Raw genomic sequence first — 26,724 nt, forward strand, 5'->3', positions numbered from 1 at the left:
TGAATGTGGAGGAAGGGGGAAGTACTGGTAAAATAAAATAAAATAAAAAATTCCAGGACTGGATTCGGTTACTCCTTGCGACATGGATGTGTCTGTTCTTCTCAGGTGTCCTTGCAACAAGGTCTCCTCGCGGGGCTTTCGGAATGGCTGGGGGTCGGTGAGAACGGTGCGCTTTCCACCGGCTGAAAGCACTTTGATGACGGTGCCTGGCGCGGCTCTCCGGCCGCTGCTCCTGGCTCCGCCTGTTCGCTGGCCAAGCTAGTGTGAGCCGTCAACGGGGGGCCAGTGCTGGTGCTGGTGGCGGCGGGGAGGAGGAGGAGGGGGGGGGGGGGGGTGTAACGCTGGGCGCGCGAAGTAGGACAGGAGGGGCGCGCGCCAAGTGAACCTAGCCCCTCGTGCGGCCCGGGCCCGGACTGGCAGGCGCGAGGCAGAGAGACGTGCACCTCGCTGGTTCGTCGTTGCGAAAAGTTCCGCTTTCCAGGCGCGGGTCTCATGACACACTGTGTCACCCGCTCCAACTGGGGAGATAACGGAGGGAGGGGGGGGGGGGGGGGCGGCCGAAGCCCCTCGGAGCTAAACTGGGCGTTGGGTTGGAAAATGTCTTTAGCCGCGGATTGTGCCCCCGCCACTGGCAACCGCCTTTGCTGGAACTGAGCAGCAGGAGACTCGAAAGCCCGATCGAGCCCCCGCGTTAAAATGATGATTCACCCGAGATCATGGCCAGTGGGACGGGCACGAGCATGCTGAAGTGTGTTGTGGTGGGGGACGGGGCGGTGGGCAAGACCTGCCTGCTTATGAGCTATGCCAACGATGCCTTTCCGGAAGAGTATGTGCCCACCGTCTTTGACCACTATGCAGGTGAGTCCCGGAGGGTCCGAGGTGTGCCGGCAGCCCAGAAACTCAGAGCTCTGAGCACTGGACAACTTTCCAAAACTTCGCCATTTCTAGCGCGGATTTTAATTTATGGCATGCATTTTGGTAAAAATCAGTTTTTAAATATATCTTCATTTTAAGATTGTTTGCCAAAACATTGGAGAAGAAAATATCCAAAAAGTTAAAATCCGCTGGATTCCTGCTCCCAAAGCTTTGTTGGAAGGGCTTAGAAGGGATTTCTTCTGTATACGATCTTAGTGCACTGCAAAACAAAGATCATGCAGAATCGATTGGGCCATGTGGTCAGTCGAGACAATATTTTAAGACTTGAATGTTTATGAGCTGGAATTTCAGATCACAAGCATCTGAGAGAGAGATATATATATATATATATAATATTGAAAAACATTGCCTTTAAACTAATTAACAAAAATGGATACTCAGTAATTTTTATACAAATATATGCACGAGTAACACCACTACTATTTAACCATTATAGTTACAATTTACATTTGTGTGTGTATATATATATTTTTTTTCTATACTGTATGTTAGTAGGGTCTTCCTGCATAATTGAAAACCACTTGGGTAATGAGCTACATGGCTTTTGCTGGTGAAAGCTGAACTTGTCTTCTCCCTTTGCAGTCAGTGTGACAGTGGGTGGCAGGCAGTATCTGCTGGGACTATACGACACCGCAGGACAGGTGAGTGAGTCCCTCCAATCATGCTTAGCATATAGTTCAATTCTGATGTTTTCTTTGGGAGAGAGGTGCTTTTTCCGATCACTCTAAATTATTTGAAGCTTTCTGCTTGTGATTTTTTTTTTTTGCTTTGCATTCATACATATAATTATCCTAAACCCCTTTCAACACATAGGTATGCTGCTGATCTTGGGCTGTCTGATTCCAAAAACGAGAGCAATCTATTGCTTAGTATTTTATATTTAGCTCATAAACTTCTTCCTTGTCCCTTGAATTAGAGAAACAAAGTGTTTCGATTGGCTGATAGTGTCATCGCCAGTATTATGGATAGGGATCTGTTATGGGTATATTTCTTCCAGTAACGGGTTGCTACTGCTTAATCGGAAAATGATAAATCTCTCTTAAAACATGTTTTAAGAGAGACTATTAAGTTTTCTTACTTTCCCTGACTGAAAAAAATTCACTTTGATCTGTATTACAATCATAAAACTATTTTTACACATGATTAGTTGTGTGCTTGCAATTTCCTAGAACATCAGGTCAGACAGAAATTAAAGCAGCTACTTTTATTCCACCTATTAAACATATGCAGTCAATCCAAAACAAATTAAAAAGCAAATGATCTAGCACATTATTTTTTTTTCCAGTGCCTTTTCTAAAACATTGTTTTTATATGTTAGAGAAAGACAGTTTCAGTAGTCGAAGTGTAATCATTTCAAGACAGGGAAGTCCTAATTTTTCAAGTGTTTTTTTTAGCCAATTATTGATATACAATGCATTATCCTGCATTCTAAGCAGTTTATACTATGACATGCATAAAATCAAAACAAATAGATAAATACAACAAACCCCTTTGATTTGGGTCTTGAAGTTAGTTAAATTAATTTTTGTGCTGATCCTTTTTTCTGATACAGTAATAGCTTACTTTTCACAAGGTATTCCTTGGGATTATTTTTTTTTAATAAACAATTGAAAAACAGACTACATTGTACAGCTGAAACAATAACTTTGTTTATCATATTTTTTCAGCTTACATGGATCTATAGCTTTGTATAGTATGTATTTAAGCATACATCATCATCTAAATACTATTGGAAACCAGAGTCCTTTAGTCTGTGTGATAAACATTTCGTGTACTCAGGATAACTTGTTAAATTATAGTTCATACAATATACATTTCAAGTGAATTAAAAAGTTGTGAATAATATCCTGTGAGGAAACTTTCAGATAGAATGAGAAAAACATTCATTGACCTACATTTTATTATTGTTATTATCACTGTCTTGCTAAGAGTATATTGTGCAATAGGTCCTAGTCTTCACATGCACAAAATGGGAAAATTATTCTAAAGCAACTGCATTATTTTTTTTTCAGTTAGCAGTAAAACCAAACAATCATTGAGTTTCCCTTTTCTGTTCAGAATTTTCCGTAAGGCGATATTGATGTTTGAAAGCTCTGTCCACAAAGCTATTCCATATGTTAGGAATCTAAGTGAGTCAGTGATCAGTGATGCTTGTAAAATATAGGCAGGCACAGCATACAAACTACACTTTGGTGATCCCGTAGATAAAGCTTTTATTTTGGGTGATTGTGAGTGAGTGGAGAGGTGTCTGTAATTTATGAAGCCATAAAAGAGGGATGCATTTTCAGCTGCTGCAGGCCAGCAAAGTAAGACAGATAAACCAGCTAACTTTGTTGGGATATTCAGTGGTGTCCCCATGCCGCTGAATGCACCAAGCTGAGCTTAAAGATAGCCGGATAATGATGAAAATCATTTATCTGGCTAACTTAGCTGGAAAACCAGCTCTGCCACGGACACCTCTTCTTCCCCCCCCCCCCCCACGAGCTTGCCAAATAACTTTTTTTAGCCGGATAACACATTATTTGCATATTTCAGAGCTGGTTAGCATCACGGGATTTTTCAAATCATGTTGTTTGTCCAGCTAAGCCAGATAAATGGCACTGGGTATCGGTCTCAGAATGATCAAGTGGCTCCATATTTTAAGGGCATATAGATCCAGTCCTGGTCTTACCCCTGTAGCTTGCATGAACCTGTATTTCTGATTTCTGTTTGGAAAGCAGGAGTATAAGGCCATGCATGCCGCAGGGTAAAACCAGGACTGGATCAGGCTGGCCTGAAAAATGGAGCCAGTTGGTAACCCTAAAGATAGATGTAGAAATGGCTTCCTCATGAGTGGATCTGGGGAAGATTTATTTGTTTTATTGTTATGTAATCCCTTTTCTCAGGGCACTCCCTGAAACAGGCAAGGGGACCACCTACAGATACTGCAGAGTAGGAAAAACTGGCTGGAACTCCAGACTAGGATTCTCCAGTGGAGGACAGCTAAAGCTGTAAGATCCAAAGAGGTCACCACACAGTCTCTCAATAAAAGAAGTCCACACAGTGGGTGAAGTTCCAAAATAAAATGTACTTTTACTGAAGACAAAATCCAAAACCTTTCAGTACTACAAACAAGCAGAAAATACATTCATTATAGTGCAAGGTTTTCATGCCCTTTGGGTAGCATTTTGCAAGAACCTGTGACCTTCTCTTGATTGAAATAGGTTTCTTACTCCCCAAAACCCCTTTTGGAAATGATGAAGTCCTCTTATTCCACTAGAGCAAGCAGAAATTCCCGGCTGGTACAGGAGAATCCGGGACAAGGCTCCTATGTCCAATGACTGGGGCAGAAACCTTTCTACACTGCTCACTGCAAGCTGGATCCTTCCTGGAACCCAATGCCTCCATTGTATGCAAATATATCTCATTGATATTCAGTGTGGATGTCCTGAAAACCAGACCTGGTTGTGGCACTCTTAAGGCTGGAGTTGCCTACCCTTGTTCTGTAACTGAGTCCTTGCAGCAATGGCCTTTAGTAGGGGCCCACAGACTGAGGCTTCTGCGGAATCCAGTACATGTGCCCAGAATCCCATTCCAGGTTTTGCTGTTGTGCATTGGCTGGGATTCCCTCCTCACCCCCACTCCCAAGGGAAAAAGGATTCTGCAAATGAGGGCATAGTCCATAGGAAAGGGCATACTTCATGCAAAGTACTGTGCAAGAAATGAAATTTGTTGATTGAAAAGAATAGAGATGTGGGGAGAAGATGAAGTATCCAGCATATTAAAGCATGGATGGACCCTCCAGTCCTTGAGGGCCCCCTAACCGGTCAGGTTTATAGGATAACCCTAGTGAAATGGATGAGATAGATTTGCATGCACACTGCCTCAGTTGCATGCAGATCTGTCTCATGCATATTAATTAGGGATATCTAAAAACCCAACCAGTTAAGGGACCCTGGAGGATCAGAGTGCCCATCCCTATACTAAAGGCTGCAGCTTTCCTTGGTAGCTGCAGATCTCAGATTTGTTCCCAGGAAGCCTTTTTGCATTGCTGTAAGTAACTATTGGTGAGCAAGCCCTGAAGACATTTCACCTTTGTGAAATAGTTGCAGAAATGGTTGGAGGTAAAGTGCTTTACAGCTTCACATATCCACACAAACAAGGCTGCAGCCCATGTGTCAGGAAGCTGCTGTCTCTGTGACAAAAACCGTAAATCTGCTGCTGTTCCATGGAGATCCAGTTGGATAACGTTGGGTACATTATTTTTTAAGGTCTTCGTTTGCATAATTCTTGTGTCATCGGATTTAACTCATTCGAGGCTTATTGTGCACGCCTTAAAGAGCCAATTGTAAATTAAAGATAAAGCAAGTCAGATATCTAACACTGTTGCTATCCCGGTCGCCAGACTAGCGACCGGGCGCTTACCTCCGTGCCGAGGCCCCCGCTCGTGTCGCGCTCCGCCGGGGTTTCAGGCCTGTGCAGCCGCATGGCAGCGGCGTCTCCCTCGTGGAGACGCCGTCGAGGCCGACTCTAACTCCTCCCCCCTGCCGAGGTACGCGCGCGCGCGAGGGGACAGCATTTGTAGGTCCAGCACCCGGAAGTGCTGAACCGCCCCTTTCCTGACGTCAGAGGCTGGCTGGCTATATAAGCCAGCTTCAGTCTCTCTTACCTTGCCTTGCAACGAGGTCGCTCCTGTGAGTACTTAGTTGCTTCCCTGGATCCTGCCTTGCTCCATTCCTGCCTGTTCCAGTCCTTGTTCCTGTGGTTCCTGCCGTGCTCCGTTCCTGCTTGTTCCAGTCCTTGTTCCGGTGGTTCCTGCCGTGCTCCGTTCCTGCTTGTTCCAGTCCTTATTCCTGAGGATCCGTTCCTGTTTGCTCCTGTCCTTGTTCCTGTGGTTCCGCTCCAGGTTTTCCAGCCTTCGTCTTCAGCCAGCCTTGACCTTCGGATTTCTGCTTGACCCATCTCGTCTTCAGCCAGCCTTGACCTTTGGACTTCTGCTTGACCCATCTTGTCTTCAGCCAGCCCTGATCTTCGGACTTCTGCTTGACCCTTCTCGTCTTCAGCCAGCCCTGACTACCGGACCTCCTAAGTCCCAGCGACCCGGACCCCTACGGGCTCCTCCTGGGGGGGTCTCGGGTTTCCAGGGCGAACACTTGCTTCTACCCGCCAGATCCGTTCCGCCTCCCGGCTCCTTTTCCATCGTCTGGTTTCCACTATCCAGACAGCCGGGCCAAGGGTTCACTAAACAGACTTTTCATAACAGTTTGCAAGGCCATGGACCCGGCGGACACTTCCGGCCTGCAGGCCATTCCGGGAATGGCTCAAAGAATCCAGCAACAGCAACAATGTTTAGAAGTATTGGCTGCCACGGTAGACCGCCTGGCGAATCGCCTGGACGCTCAGCCGCGTGACGTGGTGGTACAACCGTCACTCCCAGCACTAGTACCTCAGCCGTCCGTACAGACCCAACTTCCGGCTCCTACGCGTTACTCTGGGGATGCCAAGACTTGTAGGGCCTTCCTGAATCAGTGCTTCATCCGCTTCTCCTTGCTGCCGGGGCAATTTCCTTCTGATGCTGTCAAGGTCGCCTACATCTTGTCCCTGCTTGATGGGAAGGCCATGATATGGGCTTCTCCCCTCTGGGAACATCAAGATTCTTTACTACTGGACCTGCAAAGGTTTGTGGATCACTTCAAACAGACTTTTGACGAACCGGCTCGCCAGACTACCGCCACTACAGAAATTCTTCAATTGAAACAAGGGAGCCGCTCGTTAGCGGACTACGCCATTGAATTTCGCACCCTGGCTATGGAGCTTGGGTGGCAAGATAATTGCTTGCGAGGCATTTTCTTGGAAGGTCTCGCGGGACGTATAAAAGACGAACTGATGACTCGGGACATTCCTACTACCTTGAACGAAGTGATAGATTTGGCGGGGAGGATCGACCGACGCCTTCAGCAGCGAGCCAAGGAGGGCCGAACTATTAGGCGACCGGTCGCTCTGGCTCCCACCTTTTCACGGCCTCTGACCTCGGCCCATAAGACACAATCCACTCCCAGTCATATCTCCTCCGAGGAGCCCATGCAAATTGGGCGAACGCCGCTAACCGACGAGGAGAGGAGGCGACGCCGCACCCTAGGACTATGTCTGTACTGTGGTACCAAGGGTCATTTGTTGGCCCAGTGCCCTGTGAGGCCGGAAAACGCTTGAACCTAGAGAAGAAGGAGGAGATCTCTCTAGGTTGTCTTAATCCTGCTCCTCAATGTACGGTACCTGTCACCCTGGATTACCCAGGAGGCTCCTTCCAGACTCTAGCCTTTATCGATTCTGGAGCTGGAGGGAATTTTATCTTGAAAGAACTGGTCAATCAACTGGGGCTTCCCACATTACCCCGGGAGCCTCCGCTCCGAGTCACCTCGATTCAAGGAACTCCGTTATCGGGAGACATCTCGGAGGTCACCGGACCCCTCACTCTTCGGACCGGGACCCTCCATACTGAGAGACTTTCTTTCATGCTATTGGAAAAATCAGTACATCCTATAGTCCTAGGTCTTCCATGGCTGCAACTGCATGCTCCGATCATTCATTGGGATTCTCTTCAAATCGCCCAGTGGAGCACCTATTGTTTCCAGAACTGTTTGAACTTGCCTCAGAGACCAGCTGTTCCGCTCTGTCAGGCCGCCTTGGAACTTCCAGTCCCCTATCAGGATTTCGCGGATGTATTCTCTAAACAGAAGGCGGAACTCCTCCCTGTTCATCGACCATTTGATTGTGCCATCGACCTGCTTCCCGGCACCACTCCTCCGCGAGGCAGGGTCTATCCCTTGTCTATACCTGAGACTCGGGCGATGTCGGACTATATTACTGAAAACCTTGCCAAGGGCTTTATCCGTCCTTCGCACTCGCCAGCTGGGGCAGGTTTCTTTTTTGTGGCCAAGAAGGATGGTACCCTCAGGCCATGTATTGATTATCGTGGATTAAATACTATCACCAAGAAGGATCGGTACCCGCTTCCATTAATACCTGAGCTATTGGACAGACTCCAAGGAGCCAAGGTTTTTACGAAACTTGACTTGCGTGGGGCTTACAATCTAGTCCGTATCCGTCCCGGGGACGAGTGGAAGACGGCCTTCAACACCCGGGACGGTCATTACGAATATCTTGTAATGCCTTTCGGATTATGTAACGCCCCAGCTGTTTTCCAGAATTTAATGAATGAGGTACTCCGTGAGATGCTCCACTCATTCGTTATCGTGTATCTTGACGATGTCTTGATCTACTCTCCGAACCTTGTTTCTCATCGTCATCACGTCCGACGAGTGTTACACGCCTTAAGAGACAATCAACTGTATGCCAAGCTGGAAAAGTGCCAGTTTGAGTGCGAGACACTTCCTTTCTTGGGTTACATCGTTTCGTCTAGTGGCTTCCAAATGGACCCGGAGAAGGTCGCTGCTATCTCTAATTGGCCCCGACCGGTGGGGTTGAAGGCTCTTCAACGTTTTCTTGGTTTTGCCAACTTTTACAGACACTTTATACCACACTACTCTCAAAAAGTGGCCCCGCTTACTGCACTCACCCGCAAGGGTTCCAACACTCATGACTGGTCCACTTCTGCTTGTCTCGCCTTTGAGGAACTAAAAAAAGCCTTTTTACAAGACTCTTGCTTGCGTCACCCAGATCCGCAGCGCCCCTTCATTGTGGAAGTGGATGCTTCCAGTTTGGCAGTTGGGGCCGTCCTCAGTCAGCACGATGCCTCCGGCAAGTTAATGCCTTGCTCTTACTTCTCAAAGAAATTTTCATCGGCCGAATGTAATTACGGTATCGGAGACAAGGAGCTCCTGGCTATCAAACTCGCCCTCGAAGAATGGAGACAGTGGCTTGAGGGAGCCAATCATCCAGTGACCGTATACACAGATCATAAGAATTTGCAGTACTTGGCTCAAGCCCAACGGTTAAACCCTCGTCAAGCAAGGTGGTCACTGTTTTTTAGTCGCTTCAATTTTATTCTTAAATACCGACCTGCGGAGAAGAATGTTCGGGCAGACGCTCTATCTCGGACCACTCAACCGGAAGAGGAGGAGGCTTTGCAGCACATTTTGGACCCAGCAAGCATACAACTGAACCTCACTCCGCTGGACAGCACTATTAAGACTCCTGTACCCAAAAGACTTCGCAGAAAGGTCTTAAGCTGGGGGCATGATTCCTTGACTGGAGGGCACGCGGGAGTACAAAGAACACTGGATCTTATAGGTCGCTTCTATTGGTGGCCTGGACTTCGGAGGGATGTTTCCCTTTTTGTTAACTCCTGTCCTACCTGCGCTCTACAAAAACCCCTAACTGGTTCCAAAAGGGGGCTCTTACAGCCATTACCGATCCCAGCGGAACCTTGGACACATATTGCTACAGACTTTGTAGTAGAACTTCCGCCTTCTCAAGGCAAGACGGTGGTTTGGGTCACCGTGGACCGATTTTCTAAAATGGCCCATTTTGTGCCTTTACCCAAACTTCCCTCCGCTACGGAACTGGCTTTCTTGTTCGTCCACCACATTTTTCGCATCCATGGGCTACCTCATGATATTGTCTCTGACCGTGGTCCCCAGTTCACCGCCAGGTACTGGAGAGCACTATGCAAGAAATTCAAGATACAGTTAAGTTTCTCCACTGCATTCCACCCACAGAGTAATGGCCAGACGGAACGCATGAATCGTTCATTAAAGTTGTTCTTGAGAGCTTTTATCAATCACAAACAGGACAATTGGGTAGATTTGTTACCTTGGGCAGAATTTGCTTACAACAATCAAGTGCACGCCGCAACCGGAAGATCTCCTTTCCAGATTGTATACGGGAAACAGCTTAAACCTCCCTTGCCGCTACCAATACCAGTCTCCTCTCCTGCCGCTCAGTCAACCGCTAACCAATTGGATAGACTTTGGGTTTCTACGCAGCACCGACTACAAAGGGTGGCACTAGCTTCTAAACGATTTGCCGACCGGCATCGAAAGGCCGCACCACTGTTTCTCCCAGGGGACAAAGTATGGCTCAGTACCAAACACCTCCACCTTAGACAACCATCTAAGAAGTTGGCACCCAAATTCTGCGGTCCTTTCCGCGTAGCAGAGAGAGTGGGCATGGTTTCTTACCGTTTACGACTACCCACTTCCCTGCGCATTCACAACGTTTTTCACGTTTCTCTTCTGAAGCCAGTCATACTCTCAAGATTTCATCCTAGACCCCCTGATGCTACCCCGGTACCTACAGTGGACGATCCCACCTTTCAAGTGCGTGAAGTACTGGACACTCGCTTTGTCAACAGACGTTGGGAGTATTTGCTAGCATGGGAGGGTTGCGAAGATGCAGACAATACATGGGAACCAGCTCGCAACATCCTAGACAAGTCTCTCCTGCGACAGTTCCACTTGGATCACCCTGAAAAGCCTGGTCCTTTGAAGAGGGGGCGTAAGAGAGGGGGTACTGTTGCTATCCCGGTCGCCAGACTAGCGACCGGGCGCTTACCTCCGTGCCGAGGCCCCCGCTCGTGTCGCGCTCCGCCGGGGTTTCAGGCCTGTGCAGCCGCATGGCAGCGGCGTCTCCCTCGTGGAGACGCCGTCGAGGCCGACTCTAACTCCTCCCCCCTGCCGAGGTACGCGCGCGCGCGAGGGGACAGCATTTGTAGGTCCAGCACCCGGAAGTGCTGAACCGCCCCTTTCCTGACGTCAGAGGCTGGCTGGCTATATAAGCCAGCTTCAGTCTCTCTTACCTTGCCTTGCAACGAGGTCGCTCCTGTGAGTACTTAGTTGCTTCCCTGGATCCTGCCTTGCTCCATTCCTGCCTGTTCCAGTCCTTGTTCCTGTGGTTCCTGCCGTGCTCCGTTCCTGCTTGTTCCAGTCCTTGTTCCGGTGGTTCCTGCCGTGCTCCGTTCCTGCTTGTTCCAGTCCTTATTCCTGAGGATCCGTTCCTGTTTGCTCCTGTCCTTGTTCCTGTGGTTCCGCTCCAGGTTTTCCAGCCTTCGTCTTCAGCCAGCCTTGACCTTCGGATTTCTGCTTGACCCATCTCGTCTTCAGCCAGCCTTGACCTTTGGACTTCTGCTTGACCCATCTTGTCTTCAGCCAGCCCTGATCTTCGGACTTCTGCTTGACCCTTCTCGTCTTCAGCCAGCCCTGACTACCGGACCTCCTAAGTCCCAGCGACCCGGACCCCTACGGGCTCCTCCTGGGGGGGTCTCGGGTTTCCAGGGCGAACACTTGCTTCTACCCGCCAGATCCGTTCCGCCTCCCGGCTCCTTTTCCATCGTCTGGTTTCCACTATCCAGACAGCCGGGCCAAGGGTTCACTAAACAGACTTTTCATAACAAACACGTTGATCCATGTGGCATGAACTGATGTGAACGATATTGAGAAAATGTGCTGTTTGTTTAGGGACCATCCGAGTTTATAGCAACACTGGAATAATCATGGAAGCAGTAACCCGAGGTATTGCTGCCACGATCCAGGCACTGGGGCTTTTTGGACTGATGCTTCTTTAGCAAGTTCCAGTATTTTGGCCCTTTGTGCCCTGAAGCCGTCTCACACACATGAGGGGCCTCCAGGGCTTCTCTCCCACCTCCTTGCACTGAAGTGGAGGCGTATCACAGCTTTGTATAAATAGGGCCTGGAGCTTAATTTAGCTTGGATGCAAACATGTTATACCTAATAGCATAAGTGGCTTAACATGAGGAATCGATGTGGCTCAAGAAATAGGCAAGTTGATGTGTTGAATGGAGACAGTGTTTTTTTGCTGTAAATTGAACACTGAATTTATAGCAGAATTCTTGTGGTTGTGTTGGTCCTGGATTCTTTGCAGGTGACGTTTCATTTCTGTTTGCTCAGTGTAGGGATTATCCAAAGGGGATTCTGTGCCTGAGTTTTCGAGAGCACACCCAGATCTGCTTTTAAGCTCTGGTTTTATCTCAAAAGCTCATACACATCAGCTTTATTATGTTGGTGCAATGGAAGATATCACCGCCTGCAGAGAATCCAGTTCTCCAAAGTATATACTCACGATAAGCCACTGCAGCAAGTCCCGCACGGACATGCACTCGCTAAAAATAGTTCTGGCGTCTGCTGTACATGCTAAATTGGTACGCCCTCCCTTTGCCACTCCCTACCCCCTCAAACTCAGAAAAACTTAACATGCCTCAGCACAACCAAACTCCTGTTATTTTCCAGGTTTCACTTCACTCCCCATTGCTTTTGGCTGTTGTGGAGCAGGTTGCAGTCCTAAGCTGCAAGACTGCATGGGGGCCTCCCTGGCCCCCATGCAGTCTTGCAGCTTAGGACTGGCATGCACAGCTCTCGAAAACTCAGGCACAGAATCCCCTTTGGATAATCCCTACACTGAGCAAACAGAAATGAAACGTCACCTGCAAAGAATCCAGGACCAACACAACCACAAGAATTCTGCTATAAAGTCAGTGTTCAATTTACAGCAAAAAAACGCTGTCTCCATTCAACACATCAACTTGCCTATTTCTTGAGCCACATCGATTCCTCATGTTAAGCCACTTATGCTATTAGGTATAACATGTTTGCATCCAAGCTAAATTAAGCTGCTTCCATGATTATTCCAGTGTTGCTATAAACAGGGATTTGGGTATATGCCTGTTCCAGAAACGTTTTAGTCCATGGGCCCCTCTCTGCCCTTGGATCTTAGATCATCGAGCAGTGGGCGCTTTCCTTTCTTCTTTGCTATCGTTAGCGTGCTCCATCAGACGCAGCTCGTTCAGGACTTGCTGTGCATGCCACGAGAAGCCCGCCGTAAATGAAAGATAGGACGTTACAGCCCAGGCACACAAAGTGCACATTAATCTACATGGTTTAATTTGAACAATAATGAGAAAATAGGTACTCTGTCTGGAGCCTATGAAAGTTTGATGACTTCAGGCTGTCTTGAAATAGAAATAAATTCAGAAGAATAACTCTGAAAAAGAGGCTTTTCTGACAAAGTAGTGAAACAGTTATAACAGTCCTCTGTGGGGATGACGATACCATAAATCTACATTTGCAGCTATCTAAGGATTTCCCCAGTTTTAACCCTCTCTCCTTTCCCCACCCCTCACCCCCCTCCTCCCTCTGTCTAGTGCAGCCATAAAGTGATGGTCTTCAGCCAGGGGTCTGCAGACTATGGCTTCCTTCAGAACACAGTACACATGCCCTCCTTAGTATGGCCATTAGGTGTTTGACTGAGGTGGATAGTCCTAGGGACCTGGTTACCTGGATCACCAAATTTTTCTTCTGCCTGCCCAGCACGGTCCCAGCTGGGCCATTTTGGGAAAAGCAGTGCTGCTGTAGCCCTGGCTGGGCATATTGAAGAGGTTAGAGCATGTTGGAAAGGTGGTGCCATTGCAGCTCTAGGCTGTCTGCTTTGGGAATGCGAAGAAGTGATGCTGCTGTGGCCTTAGCTGTTTCATGCTGAGGAGACTGGGCCATGCTGGCGTGGTGGTCCTGGGGACATGGTGCTTCTATGGGACCTGCTGGGCCTTGTTGGAGAGGTAGTGCTGCAGTAGTGCTGCCTGGGCTGAAAAGATCAGGTCATGTTAGAAACATGGTGCCACCGTTGTCCTGGCTGGGTTGTGTGGTGCATTGTTGCGGGTCCCACCGTTGGAGAGAACAGTCTATGTTGTATGTATGTATTTATTTATTTATTTGTTTATTTATTTATTTATTTAAATGTTTTACCCTCGCATATCCAACATTCATGGCAGGGTACACTTAAAACGTACACAATTAATGAAGAATCAACACAGCATACTAATACTAATACCATACTAATAAAAATAATATTTCCAATGAGCTGATGAATAGAATAACATTCAATAATCAAGAGTTCATACAGAATTTTAAAAACTTTTCCAAACAGCAATAAAATATTTCAAAATAGCAGACACATCAGACACCTAGTAATTAAAACTAATAAGGATGGAAAAATCTCCCACTGTCCATACCTGAAAACTTGACACACACACACACACACACACACAATCAAGGCAGGTTCCCCACTGGTAACAGAGGATGGAGTCTAGTGTGCTGCTGCTCCTTCCCTGTTCTGGCCCTGTGTTCTTCATAACTTACGGGGATAGCACTTCCTTTATGCTGATCTCTCAATGCATGAGATGATATTAAGTGGGAGGGTGTACAGATATTAAGTCGGAGGGTATACAGAAAAGCAGTTTTTTCTGATTTTCTGTACAATTTTCCCCAAATCACATCAAATCTTCACTGATGTGTACTGTGCTGTTCGTACCTCATTTAAAACTGCCTCCCAAAACCAGACCACCACCAAACGCTCACCCCGAGTTACTAGTTGACCCTCCTACAGTGGTATAAATAGTTGACATGAGAGCCTTATAAAGGGTCTCTCTCTCTCCCCAGCTTGTCTGGGCACTTTTCAGCTTGCAATGTGAAAATATCACACACCTGTTGCAGTATCTCAAAAATGTCCCTAACCGCACCCCTTTTTTAAATCATGTGCGCTATTCATGCAAACTTTATAGCAAAATGATGAATCTAGGTCTTAGTTATCTAGTTAAATAGTTAGCCAGGGGAGGCATTTTGGGGGCGGTGCCACCTGCCTGGCTGAGTTATCTGGCTAACTTTCCAGCTGCCTGAAAGCAGCTCTAAATTTAGCCGGATAAACTTATATGGCTAACTTCCCAATAGCTGGGTATATGCAGTGGCATGCCCATACAACTGAGGAATATCTGGTACAAGTTAGCTGTATAAGTTTTATCTGGCTGGCTTAGCCAGATGCCCACTCCTTCGTTTCTGCTACATCTCATTGACAGAGATGGTCAGTAGACGTTAGGAAAAAAATGGACAGACTCAGTCTGCCATCCTACTCCGTTTCTTTCTTTAACCCGTTCAAATTTAGAGCTGGAGAAAGGACTGTAATCTTCAGAGGTCAAGTTTAGTACCCTTCTGTGATTCGTCAGCAGCAGCGGTTTCTCTTCGGTGGTTGAAGGTTGGATTCCTTTCTGGAGCTCTGCTTTAGATCTATTTCTGGTTCCTCTCTAAAAACAGATGGTTCTGATTGAGGGCCTTCTTCTGATGATTGCTTCTATAAACCACAAAGCAAACAGATGGTTTACTAACTCAGAGATCACAAACCAGAAGCTGCCAGGTTGTAATTTTACTTTACAGTTTCATTATATAAGCTTTAAACCAAATTTCTCCACAAAGTACTTTTGATATCCTTTCCAAACAGGCTTCCTGTTTTAGAAAAGAAAAAAAAAAAGTGGATTAAAAATTTTTTTTTTAGCTCTTTAGAGGGTGGTAGTTTTCTGCATTCGGTAGCTGTCCCATCCCTCGCTATGCCAGTTCAGAAATAATCAATTTTTTGTTTAAATGGGAACCTTCAAAGTGATTCTTCTGGGGACCAGCTTGATGGCCAGTGCTCTGTGCCGGCACGCAGGAGATGTGCTGAGCTCCTGATTTCATCGGCCACCATTTCTCGAGCTGGCGAGGGCTGGGGGTTGGTGGTGCTGACGTTGCATGAGAGCTTCCTTGGTGAGGGCAGTCCAAGTGATTTGTTTACAGCAACACCTAGTGACCAGTCAGAGAGGAACAATCCAAGGGGGTTGCTGAGGCTCTGATTTTACATCCTCACGAGTTTGCCACAGTACGTGACTTGTACAGCAAAGAAAATCAGAAAAAAAAATATTCAGGATGTCATCCTCAGGGGAAACCCCCCCCCCCATGGGACGGAGTAAGGGGGGGGAGGGGGGCTGGTGGTTTGCACGAGAGAGTAACTACAGAAAGAAATCTGTTGCCGTAAGACAGCTGCGAAGAGACGTGACTGTTAAGCTATGGCAGAAGGTTTTATGGCTCTCTGAACACAAACTGTATGGAGATTATAAATGGAAACAGAAAGCTGCAACAACTGGCCTCCCGGGAAGAGGGAAGGGGGAGGAGTGGACCTTGTCCAGTAAGCTCTCAAGAGGTTAATATTTCAGTGTGCAGCGCTTTAATTCATTCTCAATAGACATTACTTTTTATGTGGCATTTACACCGGTCTATATCAAAAAGTAATTTCAAGTCCATTTTACTTCAGCCCATGAAAGAAGCTAATTAAACTGCGGCGCATATATTCAAGACCAGCACATAAAAAGGAGTCCCGTACCTCTGCAACGAAAGGTCAGGATTCACCCATTAGGAGCCGTCTCTGCCAGGGTAGCACAAATCAATTTTAGATGAAAAAGAAAACAAGACTGGAATATGTGCGGCAAGTTAAAAGAGCACCTTTTATGAAACGGAAAAGTTATTTTGATTGGTAAACTTAAAAAAACATATTTCCAGACTTTACTGTGTCTGGCTCGGTTTTCTGGCTCAGCCTCTCTCTTTTTTCTCATTCTCTGATCTTGGTTTATTTTACCCTTTCTCTCATGCCCTCCTCCTTCCTTTTTCGTTTCTGATCCAGTTCTGTCTTTCTCTTTTTCATCTTTTCCCTTCTTCAGTGGACATTTTTGATAATACATTCTCTTCTTGCCCACTTCTCCTGCTTCTCTTTAATCTTGTCTCCTCTTCCTATTCATCCTGCCTGCTTTCCTTTCCTTATTTCTCCTCCTTTTTCTCTTATGATCCCTCCTCTGTTCCTCATCCCCTTTCTGCTACATTTTCTCTCTAAATTCCTTTTCTCTCCAATTCACCGTCAACCCCCCCCCCCCCCCCCCACTTATGTCTAACCTTCACTCTCTCCATCTTCCATCATCCCCGGTCCTCTCCCCTGCCCTTTTCTCCTCTTCCTGTCTCCCTTTGTCCCTGGTCCCCTCTTCTCTCTCCTTTGACCCTCTCCCTGCACTCAGTTCCCAATCCTGTCACCCCCTTCCACCATCCTGAAACACAAATGTAGAAACATTGAACATGACAGCAGATAATGACCATAGGGCCTATCCAGTTTGCCCATCAGCATTTCCTGTTCAGCTTTACAGTCCCTTCCTCTCCTTTATTGATCATCTGTGCTTGTCCCATGCTCTCTTAAAATCTGTTCTATGCATTCACCACTCTTTCTGTAAAGAAATATTTCCTTAGCTTTCGCTTGTCTGCCCTGTTTCACCCTCAGCCCATGACTCTTTGTTCCAAAGCCTTCTTTGTATTGAAAGAGGCCCACCTCCTGCACATTTATTCCTTGGAGGTATTGTAACATCTCACTCATCTCTCCCCCGTCCCTCCTTTCCTCCAAGGTATACATATTTATATATCTGTTCTCATATACTTTATGATGAAGATAGTTGACCATTTTAGTAGCCACCTGTCATGGTTGTGAGCCCTTGGGCTGTAGGGTGGTTGATGCAATCTAGAAGGCGAACCTGCTAGGCCCACACCAACAGCTGGCAGACACACCCTTACTTGGACTGGAGCTAGAGCTTCATCTGTACCAACCCCATTACCCGTGGATTGAGCCTTTGGTTTCCAGGGGCTGGCAGGACTTAGGCGAGTGTCCCTAAAGGAGTATTCAGAGAGAGTCCAGGTATGGGCAGTGGTCAGGGCAGGCAGTGAGCAGATGAAGTCCAGGTCTAGGCCAAGGGTCAGGGCAGGCAGTGAACAAAATCTGGCCAAGACAGACAAGGTCAGAACCAGAGAATCAGGCCAAGACAGACAAGACAGACAAAGACAAGACACAGAATGACAATACAGGGCAAGATGGACAAGACAAGGTGGACATGGCAAGGTAACTGAGGCAAGGCAAGGGTATGGACAAGGCAAGACAAGATAACAGGAAAACGAGGCAGGCACAGGAACAGCAGTACAATGTACAGGAAATAGCAACACACACTGTAAGGCAGGAGGACCTGTTGCTGAGGCAAGGAGTTAGGTCTGGACTGTCCCACAAATACCCTGGTGCTAAAGATGTCATCATGGGGCACACCGAAGCATTTTCTTGCTTGGGGCCTTCCTTAGTAGCATATCTGTGCATGTGCGCACCTGTGGGGAGGCACGAAAGCAGGAGACGAAAGAGTCAGCAGCGTCCTTGCCTTGGTTGAGACTCGAGGTATCCAGAGTAGGTACTACTAGTTGCGTGTTTTCCTGTGGCCAGATGAGATGTTACTCCACCCTCTGGACTGACTCTATCCAGTTTATATCCTTTTGAAGGTGTGGTCTAGAATTGTATACTGTATTCCAAATGATGTCTCACCAGGGACTTATCCAGGGATAATATCATCTCCTTTTCTCTGCTGGCTATAACTATCTTTATGCACTGAAGCATTCTTCTTGCTTTTGCCGTCATCTTGTCTACCTGTTTGGCCACCTTAAGATAATCAGATATGATAACCCTCAGATCCTGCTCTTGTTTTATGCATACACCTTCACCTCCTATACTGCACTGCTCCCTTGAGTTTTTGCAACCTAAATAACATAACCTTGTACTTTTTTGCATTAAATCTTAGCTGCTAGACTCTAGACCATTCCTCAAATTTTACTAGATCTCCTCATGTTTTCCACGCCTTCCAAGATGTGTACACTGTTGAGATTTTGGTATCATTTGCAAAAAGACAAACCTTTCCTGATAACCTTTCTGCAATATTGCTAACAAAAGCGTTGAATAGAATCAGACTGGGAGACTGATCCTTGTGGCAACAACTGGTAACCTCTCCTCCTTGGAGTGAACTTTGTTTACCCCTTTTCTGTCGCCTCCCACTCAACCAGTTTCTAACATCGTCAGTTACTTCAGGGCCTGTGCCTAGGGTGCTGAGTTTGTTTATAAGTTGGCTATATGGAACTGTATCAAAGGCCTTGCTGAAATCAATGCACATTACATCTACCATTCTCCTCTGATATAAGTCTGTTTACCTAGTTAAAAAACTTGATTAGAGTTATCAGACAAGACCTACCTCTGATAAAACCATGCTGTCTCAGTTCCTGTCATAATTTGGATTCCAAAAACTGCAGTACCCTTTATGTAAGCAGCAATTCCATTAATTTACTCACCACGGAGGTCAGACTAACCAACCTGTATTTCTCAGACTCCTCCTTATGTCCACTTTTGTGAAGAGGAACCATTCCTGACTCTGAAGAAGCATTGAAAAAGTCAGCAATAAGAGCTGCCAGAACGTCCTTTAATATCCTCTGATGTATCCCATCCGGCCTCATTGCTTTATCTACTTTTAGTTTTGCCAGCTTCTCACAAACACACAGTCTTCTGAAGATTGTTTGAGTTTTACTTCACTTCCATTCCTGTTTGTGGCAGTTTTCTACAGTTCTACTCCAAACCTTTCCTCAGTGCATGCGTAACAGTAATATTTGATATTTGTTAAGCAACTTTTCTTTCTCCTTGTCAACCTCTGCATATTCCCCCTTTCCTTTCACCTTTGATTCTGACAACACCACTTTTGCATTTCCTCCCCCCACTAATATATTAGCTATTTTTAATTCCATTTGCACCTATGCTCTCCTGACTCTTTTCCCCAGGTTCTCTTAGCTTTTCCAGATATGGCTGCCTGTCTTCTCTTTCTTTTTTGAACAAACAGTTTTATTGGTGATCACCATAAATCAGACAAGCAAAATAAGTAGACAAGTATACAGTATTATCACCAGTTTTACATCAATCCCATCCCTATAATACTCTTCCCCTCTCCTCCCATCCCTCTCCTCCTTGTACATTACAACCAAGCATTATAACAGACATTCAGATTAAAGAACCGGACTTTTCAAGAGCTGTAATAGGGCCCTCAATTCAGCACTGCGTGAGAGTCTGTTACCTTCTCGCCCAGAAGACATTAAAATACTTAACCGTTATTAAATATTTCCTCAACGTTAAATATTTCCTCAATGCGTCTTCTTCTTTCTATGATCTCTTGTAGTTTATGAACACAGACTTTTTTCCCCCCTTATCTTTTCAGTCACTACTTTAGAAAATCACAATGGTCTTTTTTTCCTCTTACCTTTATTTACTCTCCTAACAAAGAGGTTTGTTGCCCTTATAATATCTACTTTAGTTTTGTCCACTGTTCTACATCCTCTAGCTTATCCTATTTAGTTAATGACTCCTCTAAGTGTTGCGTTGGAGGTGGATCCTTGGATCGAGGTGGGGTTGGCACTACCCATAGGAAGGATCCTACGGGTCCCCACCATCGGCAGGCAGAGTGGGCTGAAGGACGGAGGCCAGCTGGAGCTTCACCAATACCAGTCCTCGATCCCCACAGGTTGAGCCTCTGGGTACCGGGGCCAGCTGGGCTTAGGTGGGCCTCTGTGTGTCGTTGTCAATGGAAGAATAGAGAGGTCAGCCCAGAGACAGCAACAGCAAAGCTGAGAAGTCTGTACTGCATGAGGTGGAGTCCTGGAGACCCGGGCACCAATAGAATCAAAGTCAGACAGGGGGTGCCCGAGCAAGAACAGGCCGAAGCCTGAATAGGCCGTCCAGGACATAGACAGTAGAGGCGTCGTCGAGCAAGCTGGAGTCAGGGCTGGCGGCAAACAAGGAGTGGCAAGGCAAGGCTGAGGTCAGAGCTAGGAGAAGATCAGTAACGAGGTCAGGCAAAGCAGAATCTGGGCTAAGAGAAGATCAGTAGCTGAGTCAGGCAAAGCAGAGGTCTGGGCTAGGAGAAGATCAGTAGCGTAGTCAGGCAAAGTAGAGGTTTGGGCTAGGAGAAGGTCAGTAAAGTAGTCAGGCAAAGCAGAGGTCTGGGCTAGGAGAAGATCAGTAACGTAGTCAAGCAAAGCAGAGGTCTGGGCTAGGAGAAGATCAATGGCGTAGTTAGATGAAGCAGAGGTCAGGTCCAGGAGAAGATCAATGGCGTAGTCAGACAAAGCAGAGGTCGGGTCCAGGAGAAGATCAATGGCTCGTCAGACGAAACAGTCGGGTCCAGGAGAAGATCAATGGCGTAGTCAGACAAAGCAGAGGTCGGGTCCAGGAGAAGATCAATGGCATGGTCAGACGAAGCAGAGGTCATGTCCAGGAAGTCAATCTGAGGAAGGACAAGGAATCAGGAACACAGGAATGAAGGAGAACAGGAACAGGTACTCTTAGGAATCAGGAACCAGGAACGCAGGAGAATCACCAGGAAGTAACTAGTACACAGCCAGCGTGGAGACCCGTTGAAAAGGCGACTATCAGGAGCTGAGCCCAGTCTTATATACCGGAGCTTCAGCGAAGTCATCATCTGGGGCCGTGGCCAAGTTCCCGTCGCAGGCCCTTTAAAGCTAGCAGTGATGCGCGTGCGCCTAGAGAGGGGTGCGGCGCTGGATGGTGGCGTCTCTCTGCGGGCCACGCGTGGAGGCCTGTCGCGGAACACAGAGGCTTGTAGCAGGAGCTGGAGCACCGGGGGTGGTCCGAGGACAGAGCCGGCGGCCCACCGCCGCCAGAGACGTGGAACTAGACACTGGATTTGGCAATGGAAGGTGAGAGGGCTGGGCCGCGGGCCTGCTGCGGCCGGCAGACGCAGCAATAAGTACCCCCACATCTTAACAAAATTAGTTTTCCTGAAGTTCAGGACCCTTGCCCATGAATGAACCAGCACTGCACGTGTTCTAATGCTGAACCTCACATCCAGTGATCACTGGATCTCAGAGGATCCCCCCCTATGACATCAGAAACACTCTCCCCCTATGTTCTGTTACCGGAGATCTTCTGTACAGGGGCCACGGTTCATCATGTGTTGGGAACATTCATTTTCTTTTCCTTTCTGATCTTTGTCATTACAATGCTGCTCATTTAGCAAAATAAATGATATATGGGTATATATAAGGTGAAGTTCAACTCATCAGTATAATTTTATAATTGGGATAGGAGGCACTCAGTGTTAATTTAATTATTTCAACGAGTGTCCCCTCTCACACTTTCATTTAACCTTAACTTGGAAAGGGTTTTTTTTTTTCCATTTCTCAACAACATGTAGAAACTTCCAAGCATTAGAAGGCCAAAGTCAATAACTTTCAAATTATGTTTATTTTCCTTTAAAACATCGGGATCTTATAGCTGTCTCGGCTTTCAGTGCATGAGGATACTTCCAATTCAGATACACATTTTTACTTTCTCAAACTGCAAGATTTCCTTGACCAACTGTATCCAACTTCAGACAATACGACAGCAGCAAGAACAGCAATGTCTTGATACCGGGACTCTGATATCATTTTACTGCCATTCAGTCAGCCCTAAAACCTCGACATCTAATTGTCCCTTTTCTATGCTTCAAATTTTACAGTTTAATATCTGGTTGTTTAAATTCCAGCTGCCACAATAGTAGTAAACAATAATTTTTGCATTGTGTAATTAGACTGTGGAATATTTGTGTCTTTACATCCCATTCTCCCCCTCTTTCCAGAATAGCTACCCAGGCAATGCAGGTTCCCTTGCTGACCAATTGCTAGGGTGCCAGGTGTTCTGCTTTTGAAGGAATTTGCCTGTGTCCTGCTTAAGCAAGAACAGGACTCACAATTATTCTATCCACATCCAAATTTGAGGACACGAGGACTCTTATGGCCTGTGCGAGTGCCAAAAATGTCTCCGCCCACCTATGACAACATTTTTTGGGCAGAAAGAGGAGAGTAGCTAGCTTTAATCATTTCACATTAAGAAATTCACATTCATGTTACATGTGATTTAAAGAGAATGGGTTTTCTTGGGGGAAAAGGCAGTCTATAAATATGAACTAAAATGAAATCCCTCATCCCCCACTGACAATCTTTGTAGCCTTGGGCAGGTCACTTTATTTCTTGTTGCCTCACATACCCACTTAGCTTGTAACCGCTTTGGGGCAGGGATTTATTGCACTTGAGTTCTAAAACAGTGGTTCCCCTAGGAAACCAGATCATAACAAGAGGTTTGCAGGAAGTGAGCTGTGCGAGAAGAAGAGAAAGCTCATGCCATGAAAGTGGAGACCCGACAGGCTGCCACAGACCCCATTCTGTGATGGCTATGAAGAGAGGCCTGACAGGCCAAAGGCAAAAGGAGCCTCTCTCAAACATTTTCTTTTGTGCAACTTGTTATAAGTTGAGTTGAAATTTGTGCACTACAAGCAGTATAATGCAAATAATATGGGGATTTTTTGTGTGCACTACATTTGCAGTGTGTGCAGGGTTCATGATCTGTGTATGCACACACAGGCAAAGTGGCTGTGGGGCCATCGGTGCATCCCAACCTACTGGCATCTTTAGTGAGGAGGCCCTGAGACCCTCCTGTCCTCACAGACCAGGAAAAAGATAGAAGCCTAGATGAGAGAGAGGGAGTGTGAGCATGCATGTGTGTGAGAGAGCCTGTGTATATGAGAGAGAGGGAGCTTGTGTGTGTGTGAGAGAGCCTGTGTTTATGACAGAGTGGGAGCTTGTGTGTGTGTGTGTGTATCTATAAGAGCATATGAGTGTGTGAATGAGAGAGAGCATGTGTGTATGAGCATGCGTGTGCATGAATGAGAGAGGCAATGTGTATGTGAGAGCATATGTATATGAAAGAAAGGAAACATTTATGTGTATGTGTGAGAGAGCATGTATATATTAGAGAGAGAGCATGTGTATATGTATGCGTGAATGAGAGAGAGGGAGCATGTGTGTGTGTCAGAGATCATGTGTGCAGAGAGAGAGGGAGCGTGTGTATGTGTGAGAGAGACCCTGTGTGTATGAGAGAGAGGGAGCTTGTGTGTTTGTAAGAGCATGTGTGTATGAGAGAAAGGGAGCTTCTGTATGTGTAAATGAGAGAGCATGTTGTGTGTGTGAGAGAGAGCATGTTAGCATGTGAATGAGAGTGTATGTGTGTGTGAGAAAGCATTGCATGTGAGAAAGAGGGAGCGTGTATGTGTGAGCATGTATGTATGAGAGAGTGCGTGTGTGTTTGGGTGTGTGAGAGAGAGGGGAGCGTATATGTGTGTAAGTGTTATGCTCTCCTTCTCCAAAGGGGAGGAGCTAGTAATCTGTTACGCTCGCCACCTCCAGAGGGGAGGAGTTAGCAATCTGCTGTCGCTCACTCCACCAGGAGGGCGGAGTTGGCAAGCTGTTCTGCTGTGCTCCTGAAAGGGGAAGGAGTAGCGATATGACATGACCTGCTCCTCCAGAGGGGAGGAGTTAGCTATCTGTAATTCTGTTAGCGAACTGCTGTTAGATACTCCTGTAAGGAAAGGAAGTAGCAAGCTGTATCAATCTGCTAAGGAGTAGCAATCTGTAATGGATCAACTCTCCAAGGAAGAGGAGTTGGCAATAGGTATATTGTACTTCGCTACTGAGATAGCAATCTATCATGCCCCCCGCTATGGAGTAGCAATCTGTATATATATATAAGCTGCTGGCAAGTCTCAGAGAAAGAGGAGTAGCTGTCTATATAATACTTCCGTGAGCGGAGTCAGTGGTCTGTAGTGGTTGGCTCCCACAAGGTGACAATAGTGAAAGGAATGACCACTTGGAGGAAATGGTGAATCCCTGGGCCGATGGCAGATGACAGCGCCCCCAGGAGGAGATCCTGAGAGGAACTACCGGCTAGGCTAGAATATGAGATAAACACAATAGTTCTTTATTAGTCTGGAAGCTGGACCACCAGAGGTGGCAGTAGTGAGTCGCTGTGTCCAGCAAGGCTGAAGTCCTTCTGATACTGGAATATAATCTCTGGGTCGCTGAGCTGTAGAGAGAGACTAGAAATAGTGAGTAGACAGGGTATACTGGATACAAGATGGTACACTCACAATAGTAGATGTCTGCAATGGGCTCTATGCCACAGAGAGTCTTCAGTACATTCAGGAACAGGAGCTGTAGGCGAGCACTGGTTCCCACAAACAGTCTGTAATAAGAACTCACAATTGCTGTATATGTAATGGCTTCTAGAGTAGAAGAGAGTCTGTATAAGATTCTAGGAACATGGGCCCTCGTGGAGCGAGTACCAGTTCCTATTTGTAATCTTGCCAATGTAACTCTTGATCTCTGTACCTACGATAACGTCTTGGACGGAAGAGAGTCTTCAGAGCAATAGGAATGTAGGCCCTCGTGGAGCAAGTACCGATTCCTACGTGATAGAACTCACTGTGTTCACGTCTGCGATCGCTTCCAGGAAATGAGGAGTCTTCCGAGTGTTCTGGCAATCTGAAATCAAGAAGAGAGAGCGGAACCCCCATAGAGTGGGTACTCCTGGTAAGTTTGAAAAGGCCGAGCTAACTCGGATCTTTGTTGCAAGTATTGTGGACTGCCGAAGCAAGTCCCATTGGAGTTCTTTGCTAACTCGATAGAGGTTAGCAAACAAAGACCTTTTAAAGTGCAGATGGATGACGTCACTATGCGGGGACGCCCACGAGGTTCGCGCCCTTGCTGGTATAAAGTCTGGCGCGCGTGCACGCGTGCCATTATGTCATCAGGAACATGGCGGATCCGTAGCTTCAGGCCAGCCCGGGGGGAACCGGGACCAAGAGGTGGAGAGAAGCCGCGGCTGCACTGTCTGTCAGAGCCGAAGGGAGTTGCATTCCAGGTAGAGAGGGTGGAGCGAGGGGCGAGAAGAGGCACGAACGCAATAGTAAGAGAGAGAGTGTGTGTGTGTGTGTGTGAGAGAGAGAGAGAGAAGGAGCATTTGTGTGTGCGTGTGTGAATGAAAGAGAGAGAGAGGGAGCATGTGTGTATGAGTGAGAATGAACAATTGCATGTGTATGATAATGAGAGAGAGGAGAAAATTTGTGCCCCCCAACCCATACCTCTTCTAATCCTCCACAATCTCAGGATGACTGGAAAAGTTTCCAGGTATGGAGAGTGGGAAATTTTAAAATCCTTATTAGTTTTATTTATTGACTGTTAATGTGTCTGATGTTTTGAAATATTTTACTGATGTTTGGAAAATTTAAAAATAATTTTTATGAATTTTTAATTATTGGATGTTCTATATATCAGTTGTTTTGAAATATTCTTTTTGTTAATATGGTTTTACTATTATTGATATTTTATATTTCTTGAATGCATTGTTTGATGTTTTATGAGGAATGGCAATGTTTCTGTTTTTCCATTGTTGCACTGCACACAGAGTCTGGCTTCTTGCAGTTTCCAGTCCGGTTTTTGTCTGCACATTTCTTTTATACCTTATGGTTTCTTTATTCTGTATTTGGTGAGGGTCTATCTGTATTCTGCATGTTGACTTAGGAGAGGTATTCTGCTAGCATGCAGTTTCTGCATAGAGATCTATAGTAGCCTGACTTGATCTATTTTCCTAATAGGAGGTGTATTGATGTTTTAGGGCCAAGTGTAATATTTGCAGTGTTGCCTTTTCATAGGTAGGTTTGTTACTATTTGAGCCTGGTAGTTAGAATGTTATGGTATGGCAGGTTTCCTATAGATTCTGAATACATTTTTGCAGGATTTTGTATTATACAATGTTCCCAGTAGTAGAGGGAGTTTGTGTTGCTGTTACTGAGGTGAAACCATCATTTTAATAATTTTTTATGGTGAGCGGAAGGGGAAATGTCCTTATTCTGCTTTGCACCCTTTGTTTCGGGGAGGTTTTATGAATGCAAGATATTGTAGAACTAGAGGTGCAGGTTTTATATTGGGAGTCTATGCCACTGCCATCTAGAATTTTTATTGGCTGATGCTCTTGAATAATTTTAGTGGTAGTTTTATTTAATGGTTGAAACTGGCCAGGGGTTCTTTGCTACTTAGAAGGTTTTTCTGTCTAGAATTGGCACTGACATTGTTGCCTAGCACCTTGTGGTAATGGTGCAAAATGTTTGGAGTGGTGCCTCTTGCTTTATGAGTGAGCATGTAAGGAATTTGGTAATGGGCAGACATAGAGAGAGCCATTGGACCCCGCCAAGATCAAACTAACAGGGTGGTTTTCTTGTCACAGGTGATTTTCTTTAAAAAAAAAAAAAAAAAGTAATTAAAA

The 26,724-nt window shown here is 46.2% G+C and overlaps 1 protein-coding gene across 1 annotated transcript in view; it reads left to right on the forward strand.

Annotated features, from left to right (window-relative positions):
* Window positions 1–332: 332 nt before the first annotated feature.
* Window positions 333–26,724, forward strand: part of RHOQ (ras homolog family member Q) — a 62,904-nt gene continuing 36,512 nt past the window's right edge. The window contains exons 1-2 of the mRNA XM_029593365.1: window positions 333–858; window positions 1,519–1,577. Coding sequence (XP_029449225.1) covers window positions 717–858; window positions 1,519–1,577 — 201 coding nt within the window. The 5' untranslated portion in view covers window positions 333–716. The remainder of the gene's footprint in view (window positions 859–1,518; window positions 1,578–26,724) is intronic.

The sequence above is a fragment of the Rhinatrema bivittatum genome, chromosome 3, assembly GCF_901001135.1.
Source record: "Rhinatrema bivittatum chromosome 3, aRhiBiv1.1, whole genome shotgun sequence".
Taxonomy (NCBI): domain Eukaryota; kingdom Metazoa; phylum Chordata; class Amphibia; order Gymnophiona; family Rhinatrematidae; genus Rhinatrema; species Rhinatrema bivittatum.